The 15,365-nt window shown below is 52.5% G+C and overlaps 1 protein-coding gene across 19 annotated transcripts in view; it reads right to left on the bottom strand.

Annotated features, from left to right (window-relative positions):
• The window catches only part of ablim2 (actin binding LIM protein family, member 2), a 30,365-nt gene that overhangs the window by 9,636 nt on the left and 5,364 nt on the right, over nt 1-15,365 (bottom strand). For 9 of the 19 annotated variants that reach the window (XM_029840322.1, XM_029840320.1, XM_029840327.1 and 6 more), the window contains exons 2-14: nt 12,368-12,529; nt 7,272-7,455; nt 4,919-5,031; nt 4,722-4,848; nt 4,483-4,576; nt 3,729-3,816; nt 3,456-3,514; nt 2,962-3,003; nt 1,754-1,831; nt 1,524-1,667; nt 715-747; nt 555-587; nt 37-154 (exon numbers count right to left, since the gene is read on the bottom strand). In XM_029840322.1, coding sequence (XP_029696182.1) covers nt 37-154; nt 555-587; nt 715-747; nt 1,524-1,667; nt 1,754-1,831; nt 2,962-3,003; nt 3,456-3,514; nt 3,729-3,816; nt 4,483-4,576; nt 4,722-4,848; nt 4,919-5,031; nt 7,272-7,455; nt 12,368-12,529 — 1,275 coding nt within the window. The remainder of the gene's footprint in view (nt 1-36; nt 155-554; nt 588-714; nt 748-1,523; nt 1,668-1,753; nt 1,832-2,961; nt 3,004-3,455; nt 3,515-3,728; nt 3,817-4,482; nt 4,577-4,721; nt 4,849-4,918; nt 5,032-7,271; nt 7,456-12,367; nt 12,530-15,365) is intronic. The other 10 variants (XM_029840323.1, XM_029840332.1, XM_029840333.1 and 7 more) reach the window with 5 other exon arrangements.

Here is a 15,365-nt window from a genome sequence, read left to right as displayed (position 1 = left end):
GAACACACCGGAGCCACTCCAGAAGCACAAACGTACCTTGTTGACTGTAATTCTGAGGGGAACGAGAGGGCGTGTAGCGTCCGTAGCCACCCAGGGAGCTGTTGGAACTGGGGCTGGACGGCCTCCGCTGACGCGGGGATTTTTCCCCATCGCCCTGGATACGAAAAACACGTGGCGTTATCGCAGTCAGCTGATAGCGCTAAGAAAAAAGTTGCGAGTCCACGACCTCCTCTAGCGCTGCGGCAGGAGCCCACGTCTGACATTCATTTAGAATGAGGCAACACACGGCGAACATCAACACAGGACAAATGTCAGGGGACATGTTTAGTCCAGAGGTCCAAACGCAAGGACATGCTAACCAATGAAAAATAAAAAAGCGCTACGCTAATATTCTTACACAAACTACGTGACTAATACATCAAATGGTTGATGAGCAAGAAGCAAAATTTCCCATTGCTGCAATGTTGTGATGCTAACTCGGCTAAGCTAAGGCTCACTGACGTCGATGATGATGACAATGGATTTGTGTGACGGCCACACTAGCGTGACGTTACCTCGGTCATAGCAGGAGAAAGCAGCTGTGGGGACTGCAAATAAAGAGGGGAGAAAGCCAAGGTTACAAAAGCCAAAAGGGGAAAATTTAGGTCAGGTGGATGGTGGACAGAGGGACGGATGGACAGATGGACAGATGGACGGATGGATAGATGATATTACCTCAATTGTAGAAGACAAAGGTAGCTGGGGAGACTGCAAATAGAGAGTAGAATACCAAGGTTACAGAAAGAAAAAGAAAAACTCAGTTGAGGTGGATGGATGGATGGATGGATGGATGGATGGATGGATGGATGGATGGATGGATGGATGGATGGATGGGATGGATGGGTGGAAAATGAAACCTTAAACTACTGGATGCAATGGTCCACAGGGGCTATATATTTTCAAGCTCTCTCCCCAGCGATTTCAGAACTGAAGAAGCCTTCTGGATAGAAGGCGAAACGTCTTCAAGAGAAGAAACCCAGTCTGGTTGACAGAGAAAACTACCTTGGATACAATGACCTGGATGATTGAGAATCTACACAGACATCTTGCAGTACCTCCAGAACATCTAACACGTGCGGCCCCTCTAACGTTCTCAGTTCTGATTCTCTCCATCCTCACTCCTCCCAACGAGGACCTCTGTCAACTCCAGCTCTGCCTCATGTCTAGAGTCAACGTCTCTGTCTCTAAACCAAACAGCATCACTGGTCTCCCCAGAACCAACTCCCGCACACAGCAAGACAATGTTTAAACCTCACTGTGATTCGTTTTGGTGCCTCCTGCTGGTGAGAATACAAACTGCAGCAGTGTAAAACCTTTCTGGCGGCTACTTGGGAGCACGACTGAGCTCTTCACGAGGAGCTGAGCAGCGTCGGCGAGCGTTTACTGCCGATGGGTGCCATGAATGAACGAATTAAGAACATCTAACGTGCTCTAGCTGAGCATTTCTTCGTCCGGCGGCAGGCGAGGCGGCTGAGCTTCGCTACCTCTGCGTAGTGTCGCTCCTCTGACGCGTAGCTGATGTACGGCGAGTATGACAACATGTCGGGTCTGTCGATGTTGTAGATGGCCTTGGTCTTCGGAAGCGCTGCCAGGTCTTTGTAGTCCAGCATCTCCTCCCCCAGTTTGGCCTGTGAGAGCATGCAGGAAAACGAATGTTAACATCCTTTTTGACCACTGCTGCCCCCGATGGTGGCTGGAGGTAGTGCAGACTTACGTAGATGACTCTGCTGGGGGAGCCCGAGGCGCTGGAGGCCGGGACTGAAGTGATGCTCTCAGATGAAGTCCGGGTCGCCTGAAACGAGCCGGTAGATGCTTTTACCGGTGACGCACAGCTGCCTCACGCGCTGTGCATCCATACTCATGCTCCACGTGAAAGGAATTCACAGGTTTCTCCTCAAGAACTCACAGCAGAGTTTTAGTATCTCACACTCTGAGAACACACTCATGAAGGATTAGTTCTGAACAAACAACCATCCAGTGATCAACAGCCTCCTCTGACTTCAGCTTTGAACCCTGGACATGATGGTCTTCATCTCATCTCCATCAATAGTTCTCTCTCTCATCAGCAGTATTCACACTCTTTACTCTGAGATGGGACCTCAGCTCTGGGACCTTCTACTTCTCTTGATCATCTTTGAGATGTTCCTACACATTGATTTTAGTCCACAGCCGTCTGTCAGTGAAAAAGAGAGAACCCTAGAACCTGGCATTCACCCTGACTGAGGTCCTGATCCTGTATGCAGCAAAATTCCCGAAGGTCAACCATCAGCGCAGCTCCTCCAATCTGAGTTTATGTCCACACAGAAGCTGAAAGCTGCTCTGATGGAACCAAGACTGAGACCTCATTCTAAGCATCGTGTTGGGATGAAGCCAGGCTCCTCTCATGGCGTTCAGGAGCTGGGACAGGGATATTGATCAAAGTCCAGGCTGGACTAAAGACCCACAAAAAGAACCTTCAACCAGACCCAAACATCATCCAACTGAACTTGAGAAGATTCTGCAGAGAAGAAAGTCAGAATATCCACAAATCCAAACGTGAACCTTCAGCTGACTAAGGACTGACTAAATGGTCTGAACCCTGAACACAACATGCACCAGTCTCTGTCCTCCTGGGGAACTGAGAGAAGGCTGAGGAGACGTCAGAACATACAGGACGTCCTAAAGTCTGCCAGCATCTAGTGGCCACAGCCCACTTCCTGCTCTTTCACCGTCAACAACAGCAGCTGCCGGGGGAACACGATGGAGTTTTGGCCACGTTCTCATGTGGACCTCTGAGGACTGATCTTTGTTCCTGAGTGCGCTGCAGATACATCCATCATAGCTCTCCGTCTGGGTGTGGCTTCTTAGTCAAACATCAGAACAGTTTCAACCCATGCAGCAGGTGGTTATGGGGGGGGGGGGGGGATGCAGCGGAGCACCGACCTGTTGCTCTGGGATGTCACTGAGCTGTATCCGGACCTGCTTCTAGGGAGGAGATTGGTTATGGTGAGGGATGACAATGACAGATGATGGGTAAAAAGCGAGAAAACCCGAACAGCTGCAGGTCCACCTGAACACATCTGAAGGTGTTGCTTTACTGCTACCGATGCTTCTAGTTAACGCGGTTATCACAACGCACAACCACAGGAACCAAAGTCCAGCAGGAGGGTCAGCTCAGACTCAACCACTGCTCAGAGAAGGTGGTCTGAGCAGCCTGGAGAAGACCACATCTATGAGGGAAATGGTTTGGATCTCATCTACACAAAGAAGAAACACTTTTTTCCCCTCTGTAGAGTCAATTTAACCCCATAAGGGATTATCCTGGGATTACCTGGGGATACTTTAGGATGAGCTGGAATTCAGGGGCTCTTTGCCCCTCCATTTCCTAAAAAGCAACGTGGCTGTAAGTTCTACGAGAGCACCTGTATCTTACGTACCTTACTCTTCTCCTCCAGCTTGGCTGCTTGTCTGCATGGAGGATGCCAGATGGACGATCCTGAGGACACAGAGCAGAACGCTGAGAGAACGTTTGAGAGGAATCTTGCCTGGACTAAAAGAACAGAACAGGAGATCCTGGACAGTCTCTGGATGTTCTCTCAGATGTCAGATTTCTTTCTGTCCTCAGGTACTCGTCACAGAACCCATTTCCGATGATAATTCCCAAACAGAAGAGTGGAAGATCTAACGAGAAGGAAAGTGAAACCCTTTACCTTGAAGGTACATTTCCTCTCCTTCTGCAAACATCTGCTCACAGCGGGCACAGCGGGCACACGTCGGGTGGTAGTGCTTCTCCCCAGCCTGGGAGGGACGACAGAGTTACAGGAACGTCAGGAGGACAGCCAGGAGACAACTTTTAAGAGGATAAGTCAAAAAACCGGAGCCTTCATCAAAAAGCTTTAATCTTCGACCCGACAAGGACGTGAGGAAATCTGCTTCAAGCGTCACCACAGCAGGAATTCAACAGCTCTGAAAGGCTTCTACAGTGTCTACAATGTATCTAAAAGGTGAAGAACCCACACCAGGAACGAGAACATTTGGGTGTTGGACCCTTCTGGAGAAGCTCTCAGCTATCATCCGTCCATCTTTTCATGGTCATGCTGTGTGTTGAGTGTCTACTCCATATCAAACATCAGGATTTTATTGAAACAATGAAACTAAATTGTCAAAGAAAAAGCCAACACCCTCCTCCAGGGACAACATCCTGGCGAGGTGGTCAGTGTTCAGTCGGAAATCGGACCAACACAGAAAGAAAAACAGATGGAAAACGAAGGTTTAGCAAACTCTATTGGCAAAGATCAACGAGAGAGAGAGTGCTCAGACGTCACAATTAGCCTCTTTTCTGTGTCGACAAAAACATCTTATGACAGTAACAACAGGGACGAGTTGAACTGATGTTCCTGGTTGGTGACATGGCGGGAACAGCTAGTTCACCGTGTCAACAGTAGGTGCTAGCTGTAGCGTTACCTCCAGGACCTTCCCAGTGATGTACTTCTGACAGCTCTCGCACTGGATGCCAAACATGGCGTGGTAGTCCGATTCACAGTACGGAACTCCATCTCTGCGAGGGGAAAACAGCGCGAGACGCGGCGTTAATGAGCACTGAGCTAAAACCCAAGTGGAGTTCTGAGGGTCAGTGTTGCCTGACGTTGATCATGTGATCCATTTTCATGCTGAGGGAGTGCGCACGGAATGCTGGCACCTACTTGCTGATGTACTCGGCATTGAGCACCTTGTTGCAGACCCGACACTTGAAGCAGCCCAGGTGCCAGTGCTTGTCCAGGGCCACCAGAGACTGCTCGTTCTTGAACTCCTTCCCGCAGCCGCAGCAGTCTGAGGAGACAAATCTGCTCACGCAAACCGAGAGGAGGACGCGTTTGGCCAGAAGACTCAAAGTACTGACTGTGCACGGCCTGGATGGGCGCCGGGCTGTTGGCTGGGAGCGGCTGGGTGCAATTCTGGCAGACGCACTCCTTCCCGTTGAACGTCACTCGGTCGCCAGCCGGAAACGGTTGTCTGCAAGAGACAAAGGTTGAGATCATCAAGCATCTGAGCCATGACCTGTCTGTGGGAGGGGTCTACAGTGGGAGGGGGCCACAGTGGGAGGGGTCCACAGTGGGAGGGGTCCGCAGTGGGAGGGGTCCACAGTGGGAGGGGTCCACAGTGGGAGGGGTCCACAGTGGGAGGGTGTTTGTTTACTCCACTCACTTTAGGTCTTAAACATACAAACAGGAATAAACAGCTGTGTCGTCTGTAAAAAGGTTGAGTGCTTCCCAAGAAGGCCCTGAACCAGTGTGGTACCTTCACTTCCACTCCATGTTCAAGTCGCCGTCACAGGTCAGAGGTGAGACCATTTACAATGATAATATTAAAACAGGCCTCATTATTCTCTAGCAGGGACGAACAAAAAGATGATTAAAGTTTGAATGACGGTGTGAGATTCTGTCACAGAGCGAAACATTCCTCAGCAGCGATGTCCTGCAGCCTGGACACGTGACCTCACAGCCTTGACACGTGACCTCATAGCCTGGACACATGACCTCACAGCCTGGACATGTGACCTCACAGCCTGGACATGTGACCTCACAGCCTGGACGTTTGACCTCATAGCCTGGACACATGACCTCACAGCCTGGACACGTGACCTCACAGCCTGGACATGTGACCTCACAGCCTGGACGTTTGACCTCATAGCCTTGACACATGACCTCCTAGCGTGGACATTTGACCTCACAGCCTGGACATGTGACCTCATAGCCTGGACGTTCGACCTCATAGCCTGGACACATGACCTCACAGCCTGGACATGTGACCTCACAGCCTGGACATGTGACCTCATAGCCTGGACGTTCGACCTCATAGCCTGGACACATGACCTCACAGCCTGGACATGTGACCTCACAGCCTGGACATGTGACCTCACAGCCTGGACACATGACCTCACAGCCGTGACCTCACAGCCTGGACGTTTGACCTCATAGCCTGGACATGTGACCTCACAGCCTGGACGTTTGACCTCACAGCCTGGACACATGACCTCACAGCCTGGACATGTGACCTCATGGCTTCTGTTAAAGCCTCACCATCAGCTGCTGTGACACAGTCAGTCCTCAAGAGCTTTATTTCCTGAGGACGACTGTGTAAAGAGACATAGATTCTAATTACTACCAAAAACCAAACCGAACCAGGTCCTGAACCAACAGTCCTGTTGGTCCCATCAAAAAGGTTGAACGTAACCTGAAATTGAAACGATTAAATGCTGACTATAGCAGGTTTGTGTGCTGATGTTCTGTTTCTGGCTACTTTGGGTCCCAGCCAGCGTTAGCGACCTTCTGAGCAGCTCCTGATTTATTCACACTGATGATTTGATGGAGTTGATCCTGAGGCCAGACTTAATTTCTGACTGCCTGAAGTGCTGAGGGTGGTTTCTGGTTACAAATCGATCACCTGGCTGCACTTTTAGCCTCGTATTGAGCTCTGTGACTCCTGCCAGATCATCAATGCGGCCTCCACTAGAGGGCGACAAAGTTCAACTGCTTCAGAAGCGGAAGGCAGGACGTGAGGACCGACAACTAAAGGGAAGAGATCAACAATCCACACAGGCATGACGTCAAGAGCGGATCAGCTGATCCCGTGACGCCAACAGCGCCACCTTCCTCTTCGTGCCGCTCCGTCCGAAGATGCCGAACGTTGCATTTGTATGATCCCCGCACAAACGGCAGACGGTCTCAGCTCCAATGTCGGGATCACCACATGAACGTGCACGTGGTCACACGGGCCCCGTGGTCACACAGGCCCCGCCCACAGCCTCAGTCACTCAACAGCAGTCTTCAGAGCAGCACCACGGACTGACCACACACTTCCAGGCTGCCATTACCTTTCCAGGCCTGGAGTGCATGCACACACACGCACGCACACACACACACACACGCTCAGTTGAAGCTTTCACATGTTCAGAGACAGGTGATGGAGCTGGTCCAAGGCTGGAACACGTGTGTGTTTTCTATAGTTCAACATGTGAGGGTGTCACAGAACGGATGCCCCGGAGGACAAGTTTAGCATTCTGACACCGGATAAGTGTCACCTCTGACACAGTTTCTATAGCAACGCTCTCACGTGATTATTTAAATCACACACGCGCCGATTAGAAAACTGCTTTGGTGGATTGTGAGCACCTTTCTTCTCCCTCCTGACTGAGAGGGAACATATGGAACAAGACTTTAGGATAAAGGAAGGATCAGGATGCTGCTACGTACTTGCAGGAGGAACAGACGAAGCAGCGGGGGTGGTAGGTCTTCCCCAGGGCCGAGACCACCTCCCCCTCGATGAAGTCCTGGCAGCTGAAGCAGCGAGTCCCATACAAGCCCTGGTAGTCCAGAGTGCAGATGTACTCACCCTGACGCACGAAGAAGCCTCCCTGGGCCAGCTCACATCCACAAACTGGCAGAGAGACATAGAGACACAGAGAGAGAGAGAGAGAGAGGTCAGACAACAGGGATGGAGGGAACACTGGGAAAATGCTGTAGCCCCCACTAGGTCCTCAGGAGGAACAGGACCTCATGGTGTGGGAAGGTCACCCATGACATGAAAACGAGCACCGTGCTCAGTATTAAACAACAGAACCAGAACCAGAACGGCTCCTCAGACCGATCTCTTCTGTTTGTTCCTGCAGATGTTTGAACATGTCGGCCTGAAGGTGAAGCCCAGGTCAGGGGCAGGTCATTGGGTCTGCACAGGAGGAGGAGGACGGGAGGGTGTGTGTGTGTGTGAGTGTGTGTGTGTGTATGTGTGTGTGTGAGTGTCTTCTTCTACGACCTTGTATTAAGGTTGAGGTTAGAACCGGGTTTAGATCAGGGTTAGTTGTGATGGTTAGTGTGTGTGTGAGAGTGTGTGTGTGTGTGTGTGTATGTGTTTATCCACAGCAGGATCTCTGCTACCATTAGTTCACATAAACACACAATGCTTCCATACAGTAACCATGGAAACCACATGACATCACCTGCCCCACCCTCGGGGGGCCCCGGCCCTATTTTTCCGCCCCGCCTTTGTTCTCTCCATTCTTTCAGGGTGAAATAGTTCACAGACGGCTGTTTCCTGGGGTAAAGATAAACATCTGTTGTTCACGTGATAGAGGAGGAATATTTTCATCTTCACGTTCTTCATCCCCTCATTCCTGATCACCGATCAATAATCGAAGCCCCGTTTGGTAGAATCCCAACGAAATGAGGGGTTAAAGGAAAAGCGTCCCCTGACATGTGGACAAACACCATTAAAGGAAGATTTGTAAGCAGTTTTCGTCTGTTACAGGAAGAACAGCGTTCCCGCTCGTTTATCTGCTTGTAAAAACACGTCTGCTGAGTTTCCCGGGTCTTCCCGCCGCGTTACAGCGCTCATAAAACAACCGCAGCGATGTTTGTCAGGAAGCTGCTGCTGCTGCCTCCTGACATCCGCTTCACACATCTGCAAACACGCGGACAGTCAGATAACGTTCCGGGCTCAGAGACAACGTTCCGGGCTCAGAGACAACGTTCCAGGCTCAGAGACAACGTTCCGGGCTCAGAGACAACGTTCCGGGCTGAGAAACAACGTTCCGGGCTGAGAAACAACGTTCCGGGCTGAGAAACAACGTTCCAGGCTCAGAAACAACGTTCCGGGCTCAGACACAACCTTCCAGGCTCAGAGGCAACGTTCCGGGCTCAGAGACAACGTTCCGGGCTCAGAAACAACGTTCCGGGCTCAGAAACAACGTTCCGGGCTCAGAGACAACGTTCCGGGCTCAGAAACAATGTTCCGGGCTCAGAAACAACGTTCTGGGCTCAGAGACAATGTTCTGGGCTCAGAAACAACGTTCCGGGCTCAGAGACAACGTTCTGGGCTCAGAAACAACGTTCCAGGCTCAGAAACAATGTTCCGGGCTCAGAAACAACGTTCCAGACTCAGAAAGAACATTGTAGTTCTCTGGGGACGCTCCGCTTCACAACCGTCAGGAGATGACAGGAATGAGAGGTCTCATCCAGCACATCTTCAGCCGACAGGTCAACATGCTAACATGCTAACAAACAGCGCTTTTAGCCTGTGGAGCAGCTGAGGGTCTACGTCAGCTCTGGCTTGGTTCTAAAGTCACGCTGGAACATCTGGAACATCTCCGCAACGCAGATGCTGCAGGGGGAGCGGCAAACGTTCCTCTCCGGAGAGTTCTTCCAGACTGATCCTTCATCCAGCAGTGGAGCTCTGGCTCATCTCTCCTGCAGGAAGAGCCGAATGTGAAGCTAACAAATCACGGCTAACGGAACCACGCTGGACGTCTCCCCGATTTCAGAATGTTACATCTCATCAGGGCGAAAGAGAACTTCCAACGTTCCTGTCGTGAGAGTGAGAACGCTGTAGGTTTCAAATGTGGTGGCCACTCCAGGAGAAGGAGCAAAGGTTAGCTGAGCTAACGCGCTCCATCGCTTATCTCATCCACCCAGAATCCTCTTACGTAACAGGAATGATCGGACAGTTTAATCCGCTTCCTCTCCTCTGAAGGTCCAGATGTTCTTCTTCCTCTGATGAAGAAATGAAGCAGATACGAGCTTGAAGTCTTGGGAGACAGGAAGTCACCGTTTCTGACTGAAAAAACGTTTGTGTCCAAACAGCAGGGTACAAATGTCTTCAAGAGGTTCGGTTTTCCAGTCTGGGACACCAGTCCAACATCTGGAGGCATGCTAGCTCCCTCCAGGACTACACTCTGGACTGTTACACCTAAAAAACCAACAAATCTAACAACACGGAGACACCTGGACGCTCCACGTCCCCACACGTGAGCACGTGAGGATGTGGGCTACTGTCCAGCCTGGGTCAAGCCCTTGAGCAGCACGTGCTCTACAGAACCTCCTACTCAGCACCAGTAGCTCGGATGCTACGGATGCTACGGGTGGGCTTATTTTAATGACCGCGGTCGTGTCGCCTGGTCTCACACACGTCCTCATTTTCATGACCTTCCAAGTACAAACCTAAAGAACATCTGGAGAACATGAAAGGTGGAGCAACTGTGGTGTCCATGCTAACACCAGCTTCTCTGGGTGTCCACCTGTGGGCCGGTTGTTCCTGAAGACTTCTTTTTTTTTTTTTTAACAGAATTCTAGTGGAGGAACATGTGAGTGCTACGATTTCCATGTTCCTGCTACAAATGTTTCCCAGCTCACTTTTGGGAACGTTTGATTCCAGGAAAGAGACAACACCCTCCAGAGAACATCACAACCATCTGCTCCAGAACAACAGCGGTCCAAACAGCAGGACTTCAGCGTTATTGTCCCGGCTGACAGGGTGCACGGCCGGACCGTCTGTCCAAACCTGGAAGGGAGGCTAAAGTTATGTAACCGTGGAGCTCACAATGACGCTAGGAGACTTCGCCGAGACGCACCGATCCAATTCCAAGAGTCTGACGGCTCGTTTTGCCGTAGAAGTGAAGAAACATAGCAAATCTCAGGACAACAGCTGGGGCAGAGGCAGCCAGATTTGCGTGTTAGCGCTAATATCATCAAAAGACGTTAGCGTTAGCGTTAGAGGAGGAAGAAGGACAGAGCCCGGCGCCCTTCGATTAATCCCCGACTGCAAATCTTTCATGTGTTGATATCAGAGATCAGGAATTTGGAGGAGTCGAAGTTTGGAATCAACATCTGGAAAGCGGGAATAGACATTTCTGCCCAATAAAGACGATGGTTCCATATCTCATACGGGTAACATCAATACTTTCATCACCAGGGTGTGACCACCTGCTTCCAGATGATGGGATGGTCCTTGGGGGGATTACAGTTTGGTCAGGACAGCTACGGTTTCCACCACAATAAATCAAATGTTCTCAGATGCTAACGATGTAATCACATGATGCTAGCGACAGTTATCCAACTGGTCCTGTTAACATGTTCGTGACAGCTCAACAAAGATCCTGGCTCAGTGGCACATTCCAAACAGTCCTGAATGCTAACCGCTGCCAAGAGGCTAGCACGGCAGAACATGGCTAAAAAACCTTCATTTCCCCACCAGCCCACAGCCAGTCGAGGTTAGCTGGAGCTTTCTGCTTGTTTTACCCCTGTTTACCCTTGTTCTTACCCTCAAGGCAGATCAGTCCAGCGGTGTTTAAACCTCGATAATAGTTTTACAGAAGGCAACAATTCTGGTGACCAGTCAGAAAGTACCTTCATTATTACACGGTCTACAGAAGCTAACATTAGCGGCTCCTCCAGGCTGCAGACCTTTAGCATGCAGGCTAACAGCCATGTTTGTGACTGACACTAATACAGGGATCCAGTCAGGACTCGGGGGGCTTGGTTCTGTTCCAACAAGACGCTGATGGAGTGCAGTTGGTCAGAGGTGAGTGGGGGGCGTCTCCACAATGTGGATATGGACAACAACAATGGGAAGATACCAGTACTTCCTGTTATTCTCACCAAGGACCACGCAGAAGGGAAACAGAACGTTCTGCAAGAGCAGCAGAACGCGTTCCCGAAGCAGACAGAAGCGCTTTGATCTCTTTGATGTCCAGGCTTGCCTCCATCCTCCCTGCTGGACTCTGTCCCGGACCTTCTGAGTCCAGCCAGTCCACAACTCCAGCACAATCAGATCATCAAGCGGAAATCCACCCATTGTGGGAGGGGCCACACAGAGGTCAAAGGTCATCCACCACTGATGTTGCCACTCAACATCACTTCCTGAATACGTTCTTCCGAACTGAAGGGGCTCCAGCAGGAGCAGAGGGAGACAAAGACGGCCTTTGTGCTGTGAATGTCACCTTCATCTCGTGCTAAATAAAGAAGACGAGCTTTGACCGGCGGCCTGACGGCTGCGACACGTCCCAACGTTCCCGCGTGGACGCCACGTTCCCCCCGCTCGGGTCTCGGGAAGGTTCTCCTGACAGGACGCCAGCATCACGTCGTTCATCCAGACACCGATGAGGAAGCCGGAGGAACGTCTTCTGCTCAGGAAGATCAGAGGCGCTGTGACCCCCCTTCCCCCCCCGCCCTTGTCACCTAGCAACCAGAGTGTGTTGACAACAACGGCCGGCCGACGCAGAGTCTGGGCTCCAATAAAATGCTGTCATATATATAAAAGCAGAACAAGCACGTCGGGAACGCGCTCGCGTTACGGCCACCTGACACCGCGCCACAAATAACCGACCCGCCGACCCGCCGCACACGCACGCTTCGTTCACGCAGCTGCGACGGTCGCGTCAGAACCGGAGACGCCGTCACGCTGGCAGGAGCCTGTGACCACAGAGTCGCGTCCTCCCTGAGGACTTGGGCGGAGCTCCGCGCACGCCGCCACAGGTAGGAGCCTGAGCTGGCCCCGCCCACCCGGGCCCCCCTCTCACCTTTGCAGACGAAGCATTTGATGTGGAAGTGTTTGTTCTGGACCCTCAGCGCCTCGCCTTTGCAGGGTTTCCCGCAGTTCTGACAGCAGATGCCTCCTCCGCCTCCTCCCTGCTTGGACTTCTGCTGCTCCAGAGGCCCGCGGACCGCCTGCTGCTGGAACACTGCAGGAGACAGAGAGCGCCGTTAAACACCCGGGATTCAGCCGCCACACGTGCGCGGCGCCGAGGTGCGCCTCCGGGAGCCGCAACACGTCCTGTCACGCCACCAACACAAAGGGGGTGTTTGAGGAGCTGGAGCACGTGGATCGGATCAGGCCGCCAACCTCTCCCAACCTTAATCAAAAGTGTTGCTGTATCAGAGGACACGCCCTCCTCTGGGGAACATCTGCATCAGTCTGGAATTCCAGAGCGCTCCTAATGCTGCTACAGCCGGATTCCTGGTGCGTTCGGGCCCGGTTGGGCCCTCAAGCCTCGAAAAACATTCACTTTTATTAAGACGCTCCCAGTTACAGCTGCGCTAACGCTCCGAGCTATGCTAACGCTCTGACATAAGCTATTGTTTAGAGCTATGCTAACGCTCAAGGTGAAGGCTCCACTGTCCTCAGCAGAACCCGGTTGGTTCCTGATCCATCCGCTGCTCAGTTCCAGGAGGTTCTGATCTTTACATTCTGATAAGAATTTGAGGCAGAATAATGAGCTCTTTTTGTCCCCGTCAGACCGGTTCTGTCAGATTACTGGTAATTGGGCTTGGCAACGAGAATTCCACTTCCTGTTTCAGCGCACTGACACATGCGTTTACTCCTGTTAAACGTGCACGTGTGGATGAATGGAATAAAAAAACGTGCGTGAGTAGAAGGCTCATAAAAACACAATTTCTAGCTGTGCGTCAACTCTAGCATGCTAACGCGCTAACGCGTGCGAGTGGGAGGGGCCTCCGGAGGCTGCCAGACACGCGACATGCCTACGACACACGTGTGGGTCTGAGGTCAGCAGATGTCATCACAGCAGGAGAGGAAATTCCTCCAGATGTTTGTGCTGGACGATCCCAGAATCCCACAGATGTGGCCCGGTGACACCCTGGCGTGAAAGTGTCCGGACTTCCCAACGGAATCAAGATGCGGATCAGCGGTTCGGAGCCGTTGGCGTGGTTGCGACGGCCCGTGCGTGCGACCAATAAAGAGAAGAATTCCAGAAGGCGGAGCTGCTCATAAAAACGCTTTGGGACCAACTTTATTGCGACCATGTGGAAAAGAGTCCAGGAGAGGGAAAGCGTTCCGGCGCTGGACGCCGGCGGCGTTCTTGGCGACGCCCTCGCACCTTCGCCGCTGCGGGGGCTTCCAGGAGCGTGACGCCATCGCACACCTCTGCTGGAGTCACGTGGTCCGCCGGGTCCAGCTGGCCGTGTCGTCAGCCTCCGGTGGCGGCTCCCTGGCCGGCGGCCACGAGCGACGCCGCCGTCTCAAAGGTCGCAGCCAAACTGGCAGCTATCTGAGCTATGCAGCGCTACCTACACGTGACGCCCGCAGTCACGCCCGGGCTCAAAGGCTGATGGGGGTCAGCGGATCAGAGCCCCCAGGTCAACCCCCCCCCCACCACCGTCATAAATGTTCCTGTGTTCTGTGGGCGGATCACGATAAATCAGAGGCCATAAAGGTTTGATGGGACGGAGCGGATCCCAGGCCAGGACACCCCCGGGTGCCTTCTCCTGCCACTCTGGACCCTCCTGCTGGGGGGGTGGGGGGGGCATTGGTCGTGGGGACTTTCACTCGTTTCAAACCTTTCTGCCAGCGACGCCCTTTGATCTCCCGTAGGGGGAAGGAAGGGGACACCAAACATGAAGGTTCGAGGGCTGGAAGTTCTGAAGGGGCTTTTTTATATTATATTTATATTCCCGAGGCTCCTGGAGGTTCCCCGAGTCATCATCATCATCATCATCCTCTGGCCCAGCTTGGGTCGGGTCTACAGGACACAGCGGCGCTGAGCTGAAAGATGGGACGGTCCTGACGTCCACCTGGAGCTGGTAACCTGACCTGAGGAGCCGTGACCTCTGACCCTGGGTTCAAACACCACAGGAAAGGGACACCCCTGTCCTTTTAAAGACCTCTTCCCTGTGGACGACGTCCCACACTTCCCGACCCGCATCCTGGACCATTTCTCCAGGTTGACCTGGAGTGGTTCCTGACAGAGTGGTTCCAGATGGTTCCTGACCCGGGAACTGAACAATGTGGAGCAGCTTCTCCTCCTCGTCCTCGTCCATTTTGAGGCTCCAGGAGCTCCTGGGCGTCCTCGCAGGAAGCTGCAGCTCTTCAGCGAGTGACGGTGCGCCGCCGTGGCGACCGGGTGTAGGTGACATCACCGACGACCGGGTCAGACGCTGGTCTGGGGTGGACTCAGAGCCGCTAAGCTAATTTTAGAGCCTCATTAGAAAACTGTCACTTCAAGACTGTTTTAGCAGCATTTGAGGTCTATTGTTGTCTAAAAATATGCCAGGGAGGTGCAGAGAGACACGTTCTTTCATCACACACACACACACACACACACACACACACACACACACACACACACACACACACACACACACACACTGAGGAGCTTATTTAGGCTGCCTCCCACCGTCTTGCTGCCACAAACAGCACCAATGCACCCAGAAATAATCAGCCACTGAGGCACTTGTGTCATGTGACCGTCCTTGTGGAAGACGGATGTTTCTGGATGAACCAGAGGTCACGGGGTCACGTGCCACGCAGGGCAGGGCAGGAAGGTAGCGGCCATTAAAAGCCTGGGAGTGGGGGCTCACGCTAGCTGCCTGCTGGGAGCGTCCTGGGTCCTGCTCAGACGTTCCGTCCAGCGTGTGTGAGCGCGTGTTCTGGACTCCTGGTCCAAACACCACAGGTGTACAGCACAGAATCTCCAGGTGGTTCACCAGCGAGAGGATGGCGAGGAGTGTCGTTAGCTCCGGTTAGCTGCCCACGCTATCGCTTCAGTGTTAGGAGGTAAA

This window comes from Takifugu rubripes, chromosome 8, assembly GCF_901000725.2.
Source record: "Takifugu rubripes chromosome 8, fTakRub1.2, whole genome shotgun sequence".
NCBI lineage: Eukaryota > Metazoa > Chordata > Actinopteri > Tetraodontiformes > Tetraodontidae > Takifugu > Takifugu rubripes.
This window is presented reverse-complemented; position numbering and strand designations above follow the sequence as displayed.